The sequence below is a fragment of the Eurypyga helias genome, unplaced genomic scaffold (assembly GCF_000690775.1).
Source record: "Eurypyga helias isolate BGI_N326 unplaced genomic scaffold, ASM69077v1 scaffold8701, whole genome shotgun sequence".
Taxonomy (NCBI): Eukaryota; Metazoa; Chordata; class Aves; order Eurypygiformes; family Eurypygidae; genus Eurypyga; species Eurypyga helias.
The window spans coordinates 6,611-26,887 of NW_010230163.1; the positions used below are offsets into that span (position 1 = coordinate 6,611).

General features: G+C 49.6%; 1 protein-coding gene across 1 annotated transcript; it reads right to left on the bottom strand.

The window, feature by feature from the left end:
* Positions 1–2,629: 2,629 nt before the first annotated feature.
* On the bottom strand, positions 2,630–17,885 carry LGR6 (leucine-rich repeat containing G protein-coupled receptor 6; the record flags this gene model as incomplete). Its single annotated transcript, XM_010160650.1, has 7 exons — positions 2,630–3,882; positions 5,791–5,871; positions 11,361–11,521; positions 12,696–12,821; positions 13,541–13,612; positions 15,221–15,292; positions 17,820–17,885. Coding segments are annotated over 7 exons (1,831 nt in total), but the record flags the coding sequence as incomplete, so codon positions are not given.
* Between the last annotated feature and the right edge of the window lie 2,392 nt (positions 17,886–20,277).

Consider the following 20,277-nt stretch of genomic DNA (forward strand, 5'->3'; position numbering starts at 1 on the left):
TGGGGGGTTTCGTCGTGAACGTCCCTGCCGGCAGCGCGGTTTTTTCCTGACAGTGGGTTTTTTTTTTCTCTTGGCAGCGCAGTCTTTGTTTCTTTCTCTCTGCTCTCGGCTCCCACACTGACTGTGGGTTTTTTCTCCCCCTGTGATTTTTTTTTTCCTTTTTCCTTGGGGTTTTTGGATTTATCTTTCTGCCTTGCCTGGAACCCAGCTGTGTCCGCCCATGGGTGGGGAGATCCTGTATCACTTGTTCTATTTTCTGTTCTTTTAATTACTTATTAGCAATAGCATTGTTGCTAACTCCATAAGTTTCATTTATATAATTAAATAGTTCTTACCTCAGCTTTATGAGCCTCCCTTGTTTTCCTCTGACCCTTCCTCTCACTGGGCTAAACCACCACCACATGATGCTTTTTTTAGAGTGGGTTTTTTTGGGGGGTTATAATTAGGGATTTCCTTATGGAGTTAGGATACGTGCTGAGGAATTTGAATTTATGCTGGGAATGTATAATCCTGCTTCTGAATGAGCATTTTATTTCTGCCGATCGAACTATGTAAGAGTCTTTCCCAGTCACGTGCATATGAGCAGCCCTAAGGAAACAGAACAAAATGGCTCAATGTTTTTAATAAGCCAAGCATAAGAACTGATTTGGAGCACCTGTAGGGTATCAGAAGTCTGGATGAGGATTCAAGTGTTATCACAGGGCTTACCTTTTATAGTTCCCACCGGACTGCATAGCACAGCTTTGGATATTGTCACAAAATCTGGGGTTCCCATCCTTTTCTCTAATCTTTGGATCTCATTCCTCTGATTTCCGTCTGATATCTCAAGTTTTTCTTCTTGAGATAAGACTACAGGGTTTGTGAAGAGAAGGGAAGCAGAGTTAGGCTTTGGCTGGGAGCCTGTCTTTGTGTGCGACACCCTGTTACATGATATCCCTAAACATTTACGTAGCAGGTTCTGTCCTGCTCATGAATGCAGACACGAGATGCAGCCGAGCTGCAGATCAGAGGTGCAACCAGCTGGGTCTAGTGCACAGGGTCTGGAGAGGGACACTGGTGATAAAAATCTGTTGCATAAAGGCAGCAGTTTGGCTCCTCCCTCTGAAGAAGAGGGATGGGGAGGATGGTGCCAGCTCATGTGAACACAACGCAATTTCCCACTCCTCACTTAGGCAATACAGACAACATCCAAGCAGCAGCAGCCTGGTTTGATTGAGAGAGGCAGCCAGCCAGCCACTGAATGAACCACCAAGGTGCTTTTCACATGCAAGAGGACAGAGGACAGCTACTGGTCAGCAATGAGGCTCATTTATTACCTCAGAAGAATGAACAACTTCTACAGCTGCAGTAATGTCAGCAGAACCATAGCATTGCCCAGGGCCTGAGCTCTGACCGTGGGTTCCTTGCTGCATCGGGTGGCAGTGGGAGGGTTTGTGATGGAAAGGATGGGAGGTCTGAGAGATCCTTGAGCAGCAGGGAGTGAATTTGAGACTGTTCCCAGTGGCCTGTGTCCTCATGATGCCATCATCCCACAAGGATGATTTCTGTTCCCTCCTTCTACACCAGCTGCCCTTAAAAAAGGGGAGGGCAAATGCAGCCCCCAAGATGGCTATTCTGCATGGAGGACATTTACCCAAAACCCAACAGTCTCTTTCAGGAGTGAGGTGTGGGCACAATGAGGGAACCAGACCCCGTTTCCAGTGTGCCTAACCAGGAGCCAGGTGGCTGTAGGCAGGAGTGTCCTGGGCGAACTGCAGTGTGTGAAGGTGAAGGAGTGAGAAAGGTGGAGGGAGCCTGGTGTTCCCTTGGGCACCCTGGCCAGGTGCTGCTGGGTGACCTCAAGCAAAGTGTGTATTTCTTCTGGGAGATGTTTGGATTTGGCTGTCCTAAGGTTCAGTGACCTCTTGTTAGACACTGTGGGCCAGATTGAAAGAGGGGCTGAGTATCCCCAGCTCCTGGTGTTGTATGAAAGTAGGAGTCCTGCCCAACCCATGTAGTTCCCAGTGGATGAAGCAGAGTGTCCCAAAATAGAGGTGGCCCAAAGATCAGGTGCACACATGGATACACTGCTTTTAACCCACTTCCTCTGCGCTTCCAGTTGATGGTGTGGGGCAGATACAAGCCTATTTCCAGGGTTCTGTGGGTCCTGCAGAGAACCCTGGAGGACAAGACCTGAGGTCCCTGTGGGTGGCCATGAAACTGCAGTTGGCCATTTCCATGTATTTCTGCCAAAGAGCAATGGCTTTTTCTTGCTGAAAGTTCTCTGCCTTGAGAAGACATGCTTGGCTTTGCTGCAGGCTCCTCCCATCTTGTGATGCTGTAGGATGATGAGGAGAAGGGTCTCCCTGACCCACCCCTTAGAGCTGGTGGGATTCTCTCCCAGGCAGTCCCTAGCAAGGGAAACACACAGGGGGGTTATCTCCTGCCATGGCCAGCCCTGAGTATCTGGAGCTCAGTCAGAGCCCTTCCAGGTGAGTGGCAGCAGAGCAGTGCCGCTTGCCCAGGCAGATATGATGGGGGATGAGGGTAGGTGGGTTGTACTGGTGCTTTACATGGAGCAGCCTGCTGTCACTTTGCTGGCCACCTGGTGCTGGGGCTGGTCCTCACTGTGTGGGGCTGTTTGGCACGGCTACTCAGAGGAGGTTTGTAAGTGAGACGTGTAGGGTGGCGTGGGCGGGGAGGGGAAGAAGGCTATCCGGAGGCTGCTGCTGGCTGGATCTCGACTCTCTGAAGCAATCAGCACCTCACTGTCACTGAGGCAGGGACAATGCTCAGAGAAGCCCCTCTCCTTCCCCCTGGTGCCCACCCTTTGCTGGCAGGAGACAAGCGTCATGGAGGGAAAGCTGTAGCTGTCGAGGATGGGGTGCACTCCCAGGGAATCAGGTGTCTCGAATATGTGCTCGATGTCGGAGAAGCTCACCAGAGCCTGGGTGGAGTCATAGGAACTTTTCTCCATGTCATCAACCCCACAGGACTGGGAGTAGTTCCCCTTGTCCTGTCCCTTCTGCCTCAGCAGGCGGAGGTCATCTCTGAAGTGGGGGTTGAAGAGCAGGTAGAGCAAGGGGTTCAGACAGGCGGGCAGGGGCAGGACCACAAGGAGGATGGATTTGATGACCTCTGGTGTGATGAGGAAGAGGTTGAGTGTGGAGGAGAAGGTGAGGAAGGCCACTGGGCAGTAGAGGAAGCAGTTGGTGAAGATCAGCCAGGCCACGTGCTTGACCATGGCACAGTCCCAGACAGCACTGAACTCTCCCTTCAGCATGTTGCAGTAAAGTCGGATGTAGGTGCCTGTGATAGTCAGGAAGCAGAGCATGTTTGTCATTACCAAGGCCACAGTGAAGCCCAGCGTGGCAGGTTTCCCATCGGGGATGGGGTATGGGAGGCAGAGAGGGGATGCTCCATATTCCCCAATGGAGAACAGGGGCAGAATGGCAGCCACAGAGGACAGCAACAGGCAGCAAAAGGCAGCAGCCCTGACTTTGCCTAAGGAGAGTGACCTTCCATAGCCCCGCACACAGGAGACTGAAATGCTGCACTGCACAGCAGCCAATGTCAGCAGAAAGATGGCAGCCTCGGAGGCAAATACCGACAGGAACCCTGTCACCCTGCAGCCTGCGCCGGTCTCCCATCTGGCACCGTATTTGGCAAACTGGCCATAGGTCAGGGCGTCGACAAGAGCCAGCATACTGCAGTAAATGCCGGTCAGCATGTTGGCTCCAGCTATGGAGCCAACGATGAACTTAACTGGAGAGAGGTAGCTGGGGGAGGCAAAGACAGCCAGAATGACCAGTCCGTTGCAGAGCACTGAGACCATAACGATGACCCAGACTCCCAGGCGGATGATCCAGCTCTCAAACAAGTGATGACAAGGCTTGAAGGGCCCTGGAAAAAAAGAAACCCCAATGTTAAACCCAGAATATACGGCTCAGCTCTAGTGGTGCTGCTCAGAGCAGTGGCCAGGCCTTCTCCTGACCCCACCAGCCCCTTGTCTATTGAATGCCAAAAAAAGAGCATACAACACTGTCTGCCCTCTTCTGCAGCAGGATGGCAGCATTTCTGACCTTGGCTGAGTCTCAGCTCCCCTGTGTTCCTGTCCCCACACTGGGGTGCCTCTGGCATGCTGACCAGGGCCTCCTCTCAAATCTTGTCCAGGGCAGAAAGGAGGTGAGGTCATATGAAAAACATGAGAAAGGGCAAACTTATCAGAGTTCTTAAAATGTAAAAAGGTCGGGGCATGGTATTGCCACCCCATGACCATGTATGCATCGCAAAGCCATTTTGCTGTCATGTCCCACCTGCCCTATGCTGTTCAGTGAGGCAGAGTCTGGACTCCAGGTGGGCCTTTGTTTAAAGGAACTCGTGACCATAATGCCCCACATTTCTGTAGGACTTCAGACCCACTAACCCTCCTGGTGTCAGCCCGGAATTTATGTCACTCTGCCATTAGCTGCTCCTTCTCCGTACCCCCTGGGATCTTGGAGTTAGTGGTGTGGAGACATGGAGAGATGGCAGGATCCAGTTCTGACACGGCCAACCTCTGTACTTACACTCAAGATCTTGGCTAAGTGGTGTCTTATTGTTCCTGCATGAATGACCTCTGCATGGAGGGGATGGCCAAGATGAGATGAAGTGTTAGAGCAGGAGGAAGAGACAGCAGGCGGGGAGGAAGAGAGGGAGGGAGCTGGAGTGGCGGGGAAGGGACGGTCCTGGGCAAGAACGTGGGAGGATGTCAGGAGAAAGAACGGTGGAGGATGGATATGGGGAAAAGGGGGAGAGAGAAGGGAAGGTCATGGAGGGGTAAAAAGGGGACTGGTGGTAGATGCTGTTTACCAAAGGAGAAAGAAGAGGGCGGGGAGCGACAGTGCAATGAGAATTGCCTCTGGGAGGGATTCAGATGTTACAGTGAGGGGCTCAGGGTGGGAGCTCAGCAAAACCAGAAACAGGACAGGCCAAGGTTTGTGCGGTAGAGAAGCAAAAGGAATTAGAGGAAACTCAGAAATCTTGTTCAGCTCAAAGGGGGTTGAGGTCTTTGGCTGGCTTTTCTCAGACAGCCAGCACTTTGGCAGCCCAGGCAGCAGGGCATGGCCTCTGCTCAAAAATCTTGTTCCTTCTTCTCTCTTTCCCAGTAAACTCAGTTGGAAAAGTGGCAAAAACTCCATCCCTGCCAGTGTCCCACAGCTGCCTGGATGGAGCCAGGCCTCTCCATCCTCCAGCTGTGCTTGTGTAGGACACCACTGAGCTGTGAATGGGGACAAAATCGGAAGGCAGCTTCCTTGCGTCCCAGCCTGCTTGTGCCTGCTGGCAAGTTTTTGATGTAAGTAAGGAGAAAGTGGCTGGGTGCAATCCAGCACCTCCCTTCTCCTCCTTTCTCAGGAAACAGAGTGAAGTACCCCTGCTGTTTGCAGTGCTGTAATTATATCAGGAAATCAAGGACAAGGTCTTGTCATGCAATATTCTGGGCTGGCTGGGCCAAAGAACAGTCTGCCTTGCAAATGAACAGGAATCTTGAGAGCCAGAGTCTGACTGCAGGCAGGTTGGTGGATGGAGGAACTGGCGATACCTGAGACTCCTGGTCAGGGATACTGTGACCTTGTCCCCTCCTCACAGGAGGGCAGCTACATCTGAGTAGGAGAAGGAAGCTCCTCACTTGTTCCCAGTTTGTCCAAAGCCCAACCATTCAGACTTCTGATCTGCACTGTGAGACACTGCAGGAAGGGTCATGGGATCCTGGGGATTCAGAGAAGCTCAAAGGATCCCAGCTGTATTCAAATCATTTCCCTGTCTCCTCACCGGGGCTTGGTGTGCACTGAATAGTGGGGTGCAGCTTTGATTCCTCAAGGTCCAACTGGAGGTCATCTGCATCTAGGTCATCTGGAGAAAAAACAATGAGAAACAATGCTCAGAGAACAAGCAGGGACATTTGGGCTAGCTGGGCCAGAAGCTTTTTGCACTGCCTGTCCTCAACATAGACCTTCCCAGACAGTTCCCAGCCCACAAGTTCAAAGTAGCTGCTGGTGTCCAGTTTGTCCCCTGCAGTCACTGCTGTGGAGGAAGAAGGTTGGTGGGTTGCAGTGTGGCCAACCCCTCTGTTTTTAGGTTACTCCCAACTTTTGAAGTGTAAGAGCTCCAGATCCCAGAGTTGTGTGACTGCACATCCCTCCTCCCAGCATGCTTTATTAAAAATAAATACTCTAGCCTATGTGGTTACAGAAAACAAAGCCTTCAAACGCATCTTCTAAATGGAAGCTTTCTGGGAAGGCCTTGTCCAATGTTAGTTCATCAACGAGGACTTTGGAGCTTTGTTCAAAGAGAGACATTAGCCTCTACTTGCAGCACAAATTATTTGTCAGCAACCACCACCACCACCAAACGGTTTAGAAGTAAAAAGACAAGAGAACCCAACATTTATTGTTTTATTTTATGTCCTGTGATTTCTTGGGACTGTGGTGCCTTGATTTTAACCCTGGAGGTTCCCAGTCCAGGATTTGCTTAAAGGCAGGCTGATTGCCCATGCCTGCAGACTTTGGATCTGCAAGCAGACTGCATTGCTCTGAGAGCCCAGCCTGCTGGGCCAGCATCTCCATCACTCTGGCAGCTGTACCCTGAGCCAGGCTTGGGCTCTCTGAGGGTCAGGCAGAGACTCCCTGGATGAAGGAGAAGCTGCTGGAAGAGGAAAGGGCTGAGATCTCAGCTGAGTTTTCAATGGGCTGTAGGTGTAGGTCATCCCCAAGGAGAATGGCAACCTCTGTCTAATCCAAGACATGCTTTTCTGCTCTGTTCCTTGTTCCTTTTCTCAAACTACTGCTGATTCACAGTGCTGGGACACAGTGAGGACAGCTGGTGACCTGCTGCATGATCCCCACCCATCACACCAGCACAGCCGCCTTCTCCCGCTGGAGATCTCTGGAGGGTTTTCTGCGGGCAGGAGGAAAGGGATAGGATGTGTTTTGTGCTTGCTGCAGCTCCATATCCAGGGAGCTGGGTCTGTGGCTGTGGGACAAACTCTCCCTTGGATGATATGGATGGATGCTGGTGCCCAGGTGTGCAGCTGGCAGCTCAGACACTGGCCAGGAAGGCAGTTCCCGCAGTGCTGAAGATATGGCTAACCTAAGTGGGATTTATTGCCTAATCTACTTAGAAATGGTGCCTCTCATGAGGTCTGCTCCCTGCCTGTGTATAAAAATGCAAGAGATATTATTTGATTAAAGAATGGTGGCAAATAACATGCTATCTTTAGTGCCCACTGACAAGCACCGTGGCTTTCTTGGCTTCAGTGATTTTTGGAAAAAAATGCCATTTTTAGAAGTCTGTCTGTATAAGAGTTGAAATATTACTGCTGCTTTGGAGTCTGGCAAGAAAACACTCATAGTGGGATGGAAAAATATTTCCTTCTTGTATTTTATAGTGTTATAACTCTCCAGTGCCTTTTCCACCCACAGTGTGGAGGCTGTGATGTGCAGTCACAATACGCAGATCAATGCAGACACTCGCTCTTTCTGTGCCCCGCCCCCCAACCCATCCCATGCTAATGTTAAACTGTAATCTGCCTTCATCCCTTTTCTCTTCAAAGGGCCAGAATGCACAGAGGCTGGTTTTAAGCATGTTAAACTTTCGCAGGAATTGAAGGAGTGATCTTTCATTTTGCCTGGACTAGTGAGCTAGCTGTGAATTGCAAAGCAACACTTGGCCAGCACAGACGGATTCAAAGCAGAAAATGTACCTCTCTGCTGTAAATGACTACTTCTCCCAGCCTGGGAACAAAAAAAAGGCTGTTGTGTTCTAGCAAGGTGAGCTGCATTTTTTTTTTTTGAAGTAGCCCTTATTTATTTGAATTTTGCTAAGGTACTTCTGCTTTCTGAGGCCTTACGGAAGAAGCCCACTTTGCTAGTAGTGCCTTTTCCATGGGAAATGGTTCCCCGTTGGCTGTACAAGCACTGAAGTAGGAGGAAGAGGAGGAGAATTGCTGGAGAAGGGGTAAAAGAACAAACAGTGGGCTGGATGATCCTTCCCATTTTGCATTTTCATAGTCAGGGCAGTCCCCACGCACGGTTTGCAGATAATTGCTCTCTCCCTCAAAGTTAGGGCATGGGTGGCTGCAAGGGGTCTGGGCAGGTGCTTCTGGGGGGACTTGAGTAGCCTTCTTGAATAATAGAAGTAAGAAAAATGAGTCTCTAAGGACCCTGCAGGGTTTACATGGTTGCAAATGTTAATTAGTCAACCTTACAAACTAATGGAGGTGCTGGACTGGGTAAAGCTGTGTCCTTTCGTCAGGGATAACCATACAAGTGTGTTCTCACTTTCTATAGCTTTGTTCCATTATTGCAAACATATGCTTGTAAACAAATATATCCCTTTCTATCCTCAAACCAGTGTTCCCCAAGGGGGGTGCTGGGACTGTGATGAAAGTGCCCCATGGCAGTGGTAGTACTTGTATTTTGCCTGTCCTCCCTTTGCAGCCAGTTTCGGGATTGTGGCGGAGTGAGCTGCCAGGGGACATGGGGTGGATGTTCTCTGGGACAAGCCCAGGAGCCACCCTTGGGCCCAGCTACATGGGACAGGCTCAGGGCAGGGGGTATCTGCTAAACACCGGCAGTTGTAATCCAAAGAGGCCTATCCCAAGCACCAAACATTTTGGAAATGAGCCCTTAAATATTTGTTGTGACAAGGTGACAAAGTGATGAGACACACACTAACCACACTCCTTTGGGTCTCAGGTGGCCATTACTCAGATGTCAGTGGACACACGTGGGTGATGTCCAGGGGTTTCCTGGGCATCCAGGGCCCTGAGAGGATAGGAAAGAGCTGAGCTGGCACCAGGGCCTGTGGCACCATGTGCACTCTGTGGCTGGAGTTGGACAGTCCCTTGGGCATTGGGCTGGGCTGAGGGATGGGTGCTGAATGTGGGAGTGGGACATGCTGCGGGAGCAGCATTGCCTGGCTGCTGGAGCAGGGCTGTGCCACTGGGAACCCATTTCTTGCCCCTGCATGGCTGTCTGGCAGAAGTCGCCCTCCACAACCTGGCTGTGGGGTTCTGTGGACTTGTTTGTAATGGGCTCCTCAATCCCTTGCTGGAAGCACTACATAAGGCTGAAAGGACATGGCTATCTGGAAGGGTGCCCCATCTCTCTCGCAAGTTCTGACACAGCATCCAAGTGCCCTGATGAGCCTCGCTATACGCTGCAGGGACAGAGCCCTGAGTTATTTTCTCTTAATGAGACCACTTTATCTGTTGCATGGAAGGAATGTTTGGGAACTTTTTTTCCTCTTTAATGAGGGATTGTTACAAGATTCATATAACACAGCTAAATACCACTGATGACTGTCAGAAAGGAAGCATTTGGAACACAAAAAAAGCAACAATTAGCTAAGTAAAATTGCAATATCACAAAACCCTCATCATCAAGAGTAGACCATGCATTGATGAATGGTAAAGAGGGTTGTCTGTGAAAGCTGCATGTAGTGAAGTAGGACATTGTGCATTTCACATTTGCACCTCAGTGGTTTGATATGTCTGACAAACCCAGTGCTTTAACATCTGAAAATTCTGGCCTTTATGAGCTGCTAATAGTCTTATCTGGCACATCTTAGAATCACTCAGCATTCCCTTCTGGTCCTAATATCTCATGAACACACGTATAGTCCATGAGACATGGACTGGCTGGGAGGCCTGGGAGCCTGTGGGAGATACTGGTCTATGGACAGGACCAGGAGAGAGTATCCTGTGAGACATGGAATGCTTTGGTGCCCAGCAAGAGCACATCTGTAAGCAGTACTATGGTCCCTGGTCACAAGCCAGGTCTTTTCACAGAATCTGTAATTTGTGAGGCAAATACCCCAACCATATGCCCAAGGACTGTTGAAGTATGGGCTGTGTTAATGATGGAAACACTGATCCAGCTGAGAAGAAATTCCTAGAGCAATGACCGTAACATATGGCTCCTCTGTACTGTCTGCCCAGTCTAACCACCAAGTCTACCATGTTTCCAGGAGCCACACCATGCTGGTAAGAGTCACACTTGCTAGCCTCTGGCTGGACTTTTTATGTTGCTAAAGCTTATTCTTAGTCTGTTCAGGATGGGGGCAGGGCAAATGGCAGGAACAGGGATGCAGGGCTCGTGACTCACTTGCTGGCTGTGTCATAAAGTGCACGGGTCATCCTGCCTCCCACTGCTGCTGTAACACAGAGAATCCAACTGCACTGAGTCAGTATCTGTTTCCAGATCTAGTCCAGCCTGTTCAGGATGCAGGAGAAGATTTTACAGAGCCCCTAGTTATGGCTGGGTGCATGGTGCTTCTGGGAGCAGGCGAGTCAAGCGCTTCTCAGAGACTCAGCCCTCTCCCCATACAGCACGATGTGGTTTTGCTTACAGGGCATTTCAGACCTCAGAAGTGCACATGGCTTCTGTATTTACACAAACATAAACAAATGCAGCATCCAAGCCGTGTCCTGAAACGTTATTTCCACTCTCCAGCAGTTGCAGAGGAAGCAAAAGAGCTCATGCTTTTCTTCACATTATTCTGAGATTCCCCTGCAAAGGGATCACACCAGCATTCCACCTGGAACTGCTGTTGTGCTGTGAGGCGGTGGGTGCAGGAGTTGTGCTTTAGTCACTCCTCTGCTGGACTCATGCAACAGATTTCATGGAGGTCTATGCAGAATTGCATTTTGGAGCACAGAACAAATTGACTCTTGAGCAGAAAATGCTGTTTGTCCTTAAATGTAGGGCCACTTCTGCCCTGCATAGGTTAGCCCCCGCGCTTAGCTCATCATATGCCCCAAGCCTTTCCTCTTGTTCATACCTACCCTTGACCTTTCCTGTAGCATTAGGGTATGTGCACAGAAGGAGTGTGGACAGGGGTCTCTTTACCTCCAGTCAGCTGGACATTCCATTCCTTTGAGTTCATTCTCTTACTCAGATTAATCCTAGGGTCTGACCTCTGTATGTTGTAGTAACAGAAACTGCCAGAGGCTGCGTACTGCCCAGAAGCCTAATGACCCAGCCCAGGAGATGTCCCGTAGAACCTCAGACACCTTGCTGAGGTGGCTTGGGTAGCCTCTCTCTGTAGTCAGCAAGGCCAAATCAGCACCTATGTCCATGCTGTTCAGGACTGGCAGATCTTACTGTTGGATTGTGAAGGTTTGGATGCACCAGTTCAGCTCTTTCTCCAATGCAGTGACAATGACTGAAGCTTACTCACAGCAACTGGCCACCAGACCTGGAGAAGGATCACTGCCTTCCCTGAGGCAGGTGTAACTTCAAGGCTGGCAGTGGGGCCACTTCTGCAAATGCAGGATCATATCCAAGCTTGTAGTGTGGCCCTGCCCATGAACTGATTATCATTCAGCCCAGTTTACTTACAGTGATTATCAGCATGACCTGGAAACAATTCCATGGTCCTCTTGTGGGGATTTTCCTCCTCAGGACTCATGTCTTCTGCCTCCCATTGGTTGGACACCTTGAAGAAGCTGCTGCAGCTTCCATAGGTACAGCACTGGTAGGCATAAGGTACCTCAAGGACTCTGCAAAGGGAGAAAGCAGAACTTTTAGGTGCATCGTCTCCATGACCTGACTCTCCATTGCTTTGCACTTTTTGCTTAAATTCCACGTGTAACAAAAGCCAGTCTATCAGCTGATGGTCACACTGGAGCAGGACTTTAATCTGGTGAAAAGGACTCCACATAGGACAGAGTATAGACTCAAGCCAACCACTCTTACAGACTCAAGTCTCTCTGGTACAAAACCAAACCAGCTCCACAGATGTCAGTGGAATTAGTTCCATCACCCATGGAACTGTTGAACTTGACCTGCTCCACACAAGATACTGCCATCTTGGTGTGGAAAACCCTCCAGACACTTCTGGGATCCCCTGTCATTTGGAAACCAGTCATGCAGCAGTTCCCAGCTATTATGAGTCAAAAAAGTCAGACGAGAAAGCCCTGCAGGCACCACTGCTGAGACAGACCAAAGCGGGAGCTCCACACTTCTCATTGAAGCTGAGCTATTGAGCCCGACATTGGTGCAGTGTCCTGTGACATCAGCAGTGGGTGTCTAAATCTGAGAAGTTGCAGCCTTGGAAAGCCATACTGAATGAGTGGGAGCATCAGCTCATGCATCCTTGGCTGCAAGGGAACTACTTGGGAGACCCAAGCAAAAGATGGCTTCACTTCTGGGGAATTTGAGTCATCTGGACCACGGGCTCCACAGCCTGAGGGCAGTTGCCATACTGGAGACCCACCAGTAAGGAGGGGGTCAGGAGAGCCAGAACCTGCAGTGCAGCACTGTGCTCTGAGCTTTTTTCAGCCTCATCTTGCTCAGTTTGACCCCTTCAGGCTCCTCATTAATCCATAGCAGACAAGCCATGGCCACACAAACAGAGTTTACTGAAGGAAAGCTGGATGTCATTAGCTAGGACTGGCTTCTGGGAACGTTTTCCACTGAGAGGAGGCCTGAGCTGGGCTTGTTCCATGCTTTCCACTTGTGTGTGTTTGGGGTGGGGGTGGTGGGCCCAGGGCTGCATCACTGCTCTCCTGTGGAATATGTGGCACTTTAGCAGCAGATGAAGCTTCCTCAACATATTGGCTTGAAAGGATGGAGGAAAGCATGAGGTAAACAAGGAAAGCAGGAGGCGGATTACTATAGGCAAGTACAGGCAGCACTGAGAGCCAGCAGTGAAAGAGCCAACACCACCAGTACCTCATTTTGGGGAAGCTCTCCTTGGTGAAGGGCTCAGAGAGACCTTGGTTGCCTTGGAGCTTCAGATGTGTCAGTCCACCCAAGCCATCCAGAGGCAGCGTGACCAGTTTGTTATCAGTCAGGTCCCTGTTGAAAGAAAAGCAGAGAGTGAAGCCACAGTCAGGGTTTTGCTGCTGGTGGTATCTCAGCCAAGCAGAGGCTTGGAGGCCATGCTGTTGCCTTGATCGCTTCCTCAAATGTGATGCTGAAATGGGGCTGGGTGCTGCATGGGGATCATGATTCTCTGGAGAAAAATTGATTGATACTGCGATCCCTGGGGAAAATGAGGGACAGCTGAAAGGTCTGTGTGGTATCTACTTCTCTCTGTACATACCTGCCCCACGTATCTCTTCCCCCACCACTTCCCCCGTAATAGGTCAGATATGACTGCAGCTCCCAGCCCATAAAATATCCAAGACTCTTGGTTAAGGGCTGAGGACTGGGAACCCCTCCAGAGCCAGCAAAGACGGTGTGCAGTCACTCTTGCTTTATGTTGATCTTCCATAAAGGCAACTCAGACAGGTATGAAAGCATCAGAAAGTGGAGGTGTAAGTATTCAGGGTGAAAGCATATTGAAATGGCCCCTTCTGCACTTTTATCATCTGTCTCACATGGATAGGAATCCCTGGGATTTGGTCCATGGTGCATCCCTGGGTCCCTGGCCAGTGTCAGTGCTGAGACATGCACCTCACCACTTCAGCCTTCTGGTATCTAAATGCTGTCCTGGTAGCTTGGGGAGTCAGTCCGAGGTTCTTAGATACCTGCTGTCCATGGCCCACTGTGAAATAAGTATCATGGCAACTTACAGCTTGGTGAGTGAGTGCAGGGTCACAAAGGCTTCAGGGTGAATAAACTGGATGTAATTCCAGCTCAGGTCTCTGCAAAGCAAGGACATGCCAGTAAGAGGGCTGCAGAGCAGAACAGCGAAGCTGCTAACATGGACCTGGTGAAGGGATTCGATGCGAGCAAATGTAGGATGAGTAGCCCCTTGGTTGGCAGCAAGTTCTGTCTCATTGCAGCTCCATGGAGGCAAACACGTCTGGGTCTATATATGGGTAGTTTCTAACAGAGGGAACAAGAGTTTGCCTCGCAGGAGCTCCTCTAATAAGGCCAATGAGAAAGGTTGCTTTTTGGGTTCATTTCTGCAAATCTGGAGCTTTAATGCCAACATGCTAAACCTCAGCGCATTAGACAGGTAATGCCTTTGTGCTAGAGCATCCCTGATGTAGTCACACAGCTGGATGCCCAGGCAAGGGCACATAGGGTCAGCAGCTGTGTGGAAGGTGAACCAAGGTCATCGTAGAGTGTCTCCTGTCATGTACTTAGTTTTGGGGAGGATTCCCTGAGGCTCCTCAATAATCCCTGCATCCATCTGAGCTAGAGGGCTCATCTCCCTCTGTCAACAGCAGAGAGCAACCTGCATATCAAGATGCATTTCTTCTCTAAGACTGACTACAAGAGCAATCTCCTACATGGATCTACATCTCTCCAGCTCTGAAGGGAGACAGGGGTGCATGCCCAGAGACGTGTGTCTCACTGCAGAAAGCTAAAGCTGGGTGAGTTGAATCCTTCCCACATGGACCCAGAACACAACCAAGGCAAATTCTAGAGTGTACATGCCCAGCTGTATGTTTGTGTGACTGTAGTGTGGCAGCAGCATGCTTGTGTTTGCATGCTTGTCTGTAGTGTTACATGTTAGATGTAAGTGTTCCTGTGCAGTTATAAACATGTTGTACATGACACTCATAGGATCTCTAGGAATGCTGGCTGATTGAATGACACTCAAATTGCTGCCAAAAAGCTTTTCTGTTTTTCAGTTCACTTCCTAACAGAACAGTAAATACAGACCATCAGCACTTGGAGGGCTCTTCCTGCATGTCACAGGGATAACCATGCCCTGTGGAGCCTTACTAGCTTCTCAGAAGTGCTGAGCGCTTTAGTGGGCTGTCTACTTCAAGGCCTCTAAATGTGTATGACATGTGCACGCTTGTGTGCACTTAATATGTCTAATATAGGCTTTTGAGTTGTGGGGAGACAGTCCCAAATCAAATGGGATGTTCTGCATGGATGTTTCAGGAGTGCAGCCCAGGAATATCATGTGAAAGGAGAGGGGTGCTAGAGCTCATGCACACCATGCTAAGTCCCTACCATGTGTCCCTGTCTGCATGGGCGTTTGGGAGGCAGGTGTCCGTAACGCGCAGTGCAACGCAAGAAGCTGCAGTGTGTGGTTGGAGCACGTGGCGTGGAATGTCGCACGCCTGGTGGGTAATGAGTCTGTCTAGAGGGTGTGTCTGCACACGGGGGAAGTCAGCGAGGTTTGTGCCTTGTTCTGTAAGGGGAAGTGGAAGTGCGACTGGATAGCAAAGCCTTCCAGCAGAGTCAGGGGGAGTGGTGCTGGGAAACTCCACATCAGCCTGGCTGGTTGCTCACGGTTCCCCTTGCCCCAGCAAAAGCCCGAGTCTTCCCCCTTGCCAGACAATACTTACATGGAGTGCAGGGCCATCAGCTGCCCAAAGGTGTCTGCTCTGATTTCGTGGATCCTGTTGTGCTGGAGGCCACTGAAAAAACAGAAACTGCTTTGAGAAAACAGCTCAAGGCAGCATTCATGCTTTGTAGGGATTTTTGTCCCATGGCGGCAGATGCAAACTGTTACAGTGGAAGTTGTGATTCGAGCTTTGGGAACTTACTCTTATTTCACGGGTTAAACAGGATGAGCAAAAAACCAGCTCAAAGCCATTCTCTTCAAGGAGAAGGAGGGAGCAGCTCCAGGGCTCAGACAGCCTCTCCTTTTCATGCCACTGGACACAGTGAAGTGCCCTGGATGAGTGGTGGCTAAAGGTGCCCCATTATTTCCTAAGCCACACAGATTTCCCACTCTGTGCCACCCTAAACCTGCAAATACTTTGTCCAGAGCAAAAGAGAAGAGCTTGGAGCCAGTGGGTCAGTAAACACAGCTCCTCGTGACCCTTCAGGAAGGACTGCATGGCGCTGCCATTCACCTTGGTGACCACGACAGGGAGTGAGGGCTGAAGACAACTCGGCTTTTCAGGAAGAACAATCCTGAGGTCTTGCAGAACCCACCACCCGCATCCTGCATACATTTCCACATTTTCATACAGTGCCTCAGCCCCTGCATACCTCCCTTCCAGCAGCTTCCTGCACTTCCTGTGATGGGGGAGGGAGCAGGATAGGAGCTGACACAGTTTGCCTACTGACCTGTACACTCCCTGTGCCCCTTGTGAGGCATCCAGAACTAATCCAACCATCCACTTTGTGGAAAACATCCACAGTTTTTCAGTTTTCTTTTGCCTCGTGTGGAACAATGGTGAATATTTTTAAAAGTTCCTGCAAAATGCCTGTCATGAATTCCCAGACCTGCAGAAGTGGTCTCCCCATGTGTGACCTTCTGCAAGGGGAGAGAGCCACCGCCTAGTGCTTTACATACAACAAATCCCCAGAGCATTTGTTGGGTAGCTAACCTGCTTTCAGGCTCAGAAATGATCTGGATTCATCTCACACAAGGACCTGCGTGTGATGGCTGTTAATGTCTCATTTGGTATTTGGCCACACGTTCATGTTTCGAGACAGGGGCTTGAAGCTTTCATATCTCTTCTACTGCTGGTTTCTTAACGCCCCACACAGCCAAGAAGGCATTGCTCCTACTTCTAGCTAAGATTTCAAGTAGGTCTGTGCTGAAAGAGCTTTTGTGCACTGAGTGGTAGAGGCGGAGCTTGGGAAGAAGGGGTATTGGAGCAAGCTAGCAAAAAAGAATTCCAGGCCCTCTAGCTGTGAGGGATCCCCTCTGTGCTGCAGCTGAAAACTGGCACATTGGCAGGTACAGCACAGCGACTGGCACATGTGATTTGTTTGCATGCCAGGCTGTACCACCCCGCCCCACCAGACTTGTTTCCCAACAGGAATGCTGATGCCTGGTGGTGGGTGGCCTTACAGGATGTTGGGCTTAAAGGACCACGTACCCATATTGTAAAAAAATGCTAATTTAAGACACAGTCTACCTGACCCAAGTAGTCTGAAAAAGGGATTTACTGTGATTTTGTATTAATGATGACTGAATTTGGCGTATTATAAAATATTTTAAGAAGAAATTTAGGCACAGTGCGTTAAACTACAGGTTTGCAATTCTTGAAAGTTTGTCCTTTTTAAACGTATATTCTTTTTTTTTTTTCCCCCAAATATTTTCCTGGGTGTACTTTAGATAAAAATAAGCCCAACTCTAGCTCTGTCCTCAGAGCTCCTGAAGAGGCAGCAAGAACTACGTAACTCCCATTTTCATACGATTTCACACAGTGTTCTACTGTCTGGGTTTGCTAAGGCTGGATGAACCCATCTCGCCATCCAGGCTGGGATACTGCAGACAGTAGGCACAACCTCTCTAGTGTATTTTTGTGGGGATGCTGCTCCCACACAGCTATTCTTCCAGGTTGCAGAATTCTATAAAAAATCATGGAGTCTATCACTTCTTCTTTATTTTTTTTCAAGAACTTCTGTTACATTTGAAGTGCAGGGCCAGATCTCCAGACACTTTGAACTGAATGTGAATAACTGTCTCAGAGCAACAGAGGTGCCTCCTAGGGCCCAGAGAAAACACAGTTCAAGTGCTGCACATGAGGAAATCATCCGTATCTTCTGTATGGAGGGGATAGGCTTGAGCAGTGTGGGTAAGAGCTGCTTTGTGCCCACAGCATGGGACCCCTCCTTGAAGCAGAAGACATTTATGGTATAGATAAATCCCATTCTTGATTAGCTTATACTGAGACTTGAGTTACTGAGGTAAAATTCAGTGCTGTCACATCCTACTTCTGTTTGCTGTGGCTGGGACCTCTGAAGAGACCCAAGTGAATTAAGCCCCTATGCACAAGGCATGTATTTGTATTCTGTATTTGCACAAGGAAAACATCTGGAGCTGGGGTCCATTTGCAGTCAAAATAGTCAGTTGTAATGCCTAGCTTTCCCACTGCTTGATGAAGCTTGCGTTTTGTGTTTGGGAGCTTCCTCTCTCCCCAAACCAGCCCGTTTTCCCCAGAGCACGCAGAGCACGGTGCAAGCGAGGACGTCTCTACTCACAGCTCCTCCAGCTGCTGACACCAGTGGAAACTGGGCAGATCTTCGATTTGGTTGTGTGACAGTTCTCTGCAAGGGAAGGACCAGCACAGAAAGGTTAGGAGATCAAAAGTGAGTGCCCCTGAGCCCTCCCTTGGAAAGTAGATATTGCCAGAGTTGGGTACGACCTGACTTCCATTTTGCACAGCTGAGGAAAGCAGTAAGCCCAGGGGAGGGGGATCTCCACCCTGCTCACACCCGACACTTGCTTTGAGCGTCTTTCTGCAAGGTAGGGGTTGCTCATCTAGCCCCAGCCCAGCTCCCTCTAGCACAAGTTGAGGGCTGACAGAGCTGCTTCTACTGCTGGGGTGGGCTTTTCCTGCCCAGGCCCCAGTCAGTTGTGAAATGCATCTGTGCCAGCTTCTAACATGCACAGCCGTGCTTTCCTGTGAGCAAAGTGGGGAGATGTTTGTGCCAGAGCTCCCATCCTGCTGTTGTTCCTTGGGGGGGCTGAGGGAAGCTGCAGATGTGCTTGCAGAGCCTGGGGAGGTTTTGGCCATCAGAGCAGCCAGCCAGTTGCCTGGCCTCCTTCTGATACCACTATAAATGCCATTTTTTGAAAATCACTATGTTAATATTAACCTGGCTCCAATAATGTGTAGGGGAAAAGGAGAACAGGTTGTCCAAAGAAAGAAGAGCCCAATTTCAACTAGAGTTGAACAGACTTTCACCACTTTTCTCCACTTTTACCATGATGGTTACATCATGTGTAATAGGGATTAGAGCTAAGGTCCATGACCAGGTGCTGTTGTTAAGCTGTTAGGTAGGGGCGATTTATTGCCCCAACGCTCAAGGACACATTGTGAAGGAGCCTTGAAGCATGTGAAAATGGTACTGTGAGCCAAAGTCCTTGGGTCAAGGACATTGAGGGGTCTTTCTTTTGAGTTGGTGGTCCATGGTGGTCATAAAAGCAGCCCCTTGACTCAGTTTAAAGAAAAAATGCACATGCGTAACTGATATTTTAATATGGTGGTTAATTCCAGGAAATTTTATCAATATGCAATGTATTTCTGGGATATTGAATGAATGTATATACTTTGACTCTATGTAAACTATTTGATGGAAGATCTAGGTGTGCACACTAGGAGGAGATATCCCCTGTGAGCCCAGTGCTAAAATAAAGAATGCCTGCTGCATAATACTTCATTATTGTTAAGGAGTTTTTATTTATTCCTGATTTTCGGTAACACTTCCTGGCACAGCAAACCCAACTGCCCATTGCCTGATCTCCGTTTGGTCTTTCCTGGCTTGTCCCCAGGGTTAGGGAAAGGGTTGTGGCATGGGCAGGGATTTGGTACAGGACATTACAGACTGTGAAAATCCCTGAGCCCCTTTCTTCCAAATGCTGCTTCTTGAAAGCAATTCCCAGCAAACTGCTGTTCCCACTGCTTCATAGTCCAGTGGCATGTCAGTGTCTAGGGTAGAGTGACTTGGTATTCAGAGGAAAACCTACCCTGGCACAGCTTAATGTGAATTTACTAAGTCTGAAATGGGCTTGGTAAGGAGTAATTCTTGAAATCAGCTTCCCTACCCCCGCCTCGCCCCCCCCCCCGCTGGATTTGTTGCTGTTTAAAGGAAATTTGCCCCAGGGTAAAGTTTTGCATGTGGCTTCTCTGCAGACTTTCCAAATGCCATTTCCATCTTTCTGCCAATAAGCTGCTGCTAAAACTTTTCAACTATCTAATTTTTTGCCAACCCCCCTCCCATCAGTTTTCTACGGTGAGGAGGAGGAGGGAGGAAAAAGCAAGCAAAAGCTTTGTGCTTGGTTCTGGAGACTATCACCCAGTACGGAGAAAGAGCTAAAGCATCAGTCACTTCACACTGGTCCCTGTGTCAATCCGCTGGGCTTGACACGATGGTGACATAGCTGGAAAGTGATGGAGGGACAACACAGCCTGCGGAGTTATTTTGGGTTCTTTCAGAGGGAGGGTAACCAGATGCAGCCCCATATGTATCAGCAGAGCAGCATCAGTGACAGAAGCTGTGTTATGGGCACATTGGGATGAAGGTATGGGAGACATCGAGGGACTTTAGCTTTGCACAGGGAAGCTTCAGCTATTTCTGCTTCAGAGGAAAGACAAACGTGTGCCACGGAAGCTCTGGGTAAAAGCAGCAGGATGATGTCAGGCAAGGCTGCCCTGCCTGGGTGTGCTGCGCTCAGTGCCCATGCACAGACCTCGGCATGGCTGTGAGCCTTATGTCCCTGTGGTGGCTCTTACAGCCCCCGTGCAAGGTCTCTACCAAAGGTCTGCAGCATGATGAGAGAGTAGGAGGCCAGTAATGTGGAGTTAACTGTATCATCTGCGTTCAGATGTGTCACAGTCATAACATCAACCTGACAAACTGCCAAGCGGCTGGCAAAGTGCGGGAAAGCAGCAAGAACAACCACTAGCTCTTTTGGGACAGAAGGCCAAGGCATTTC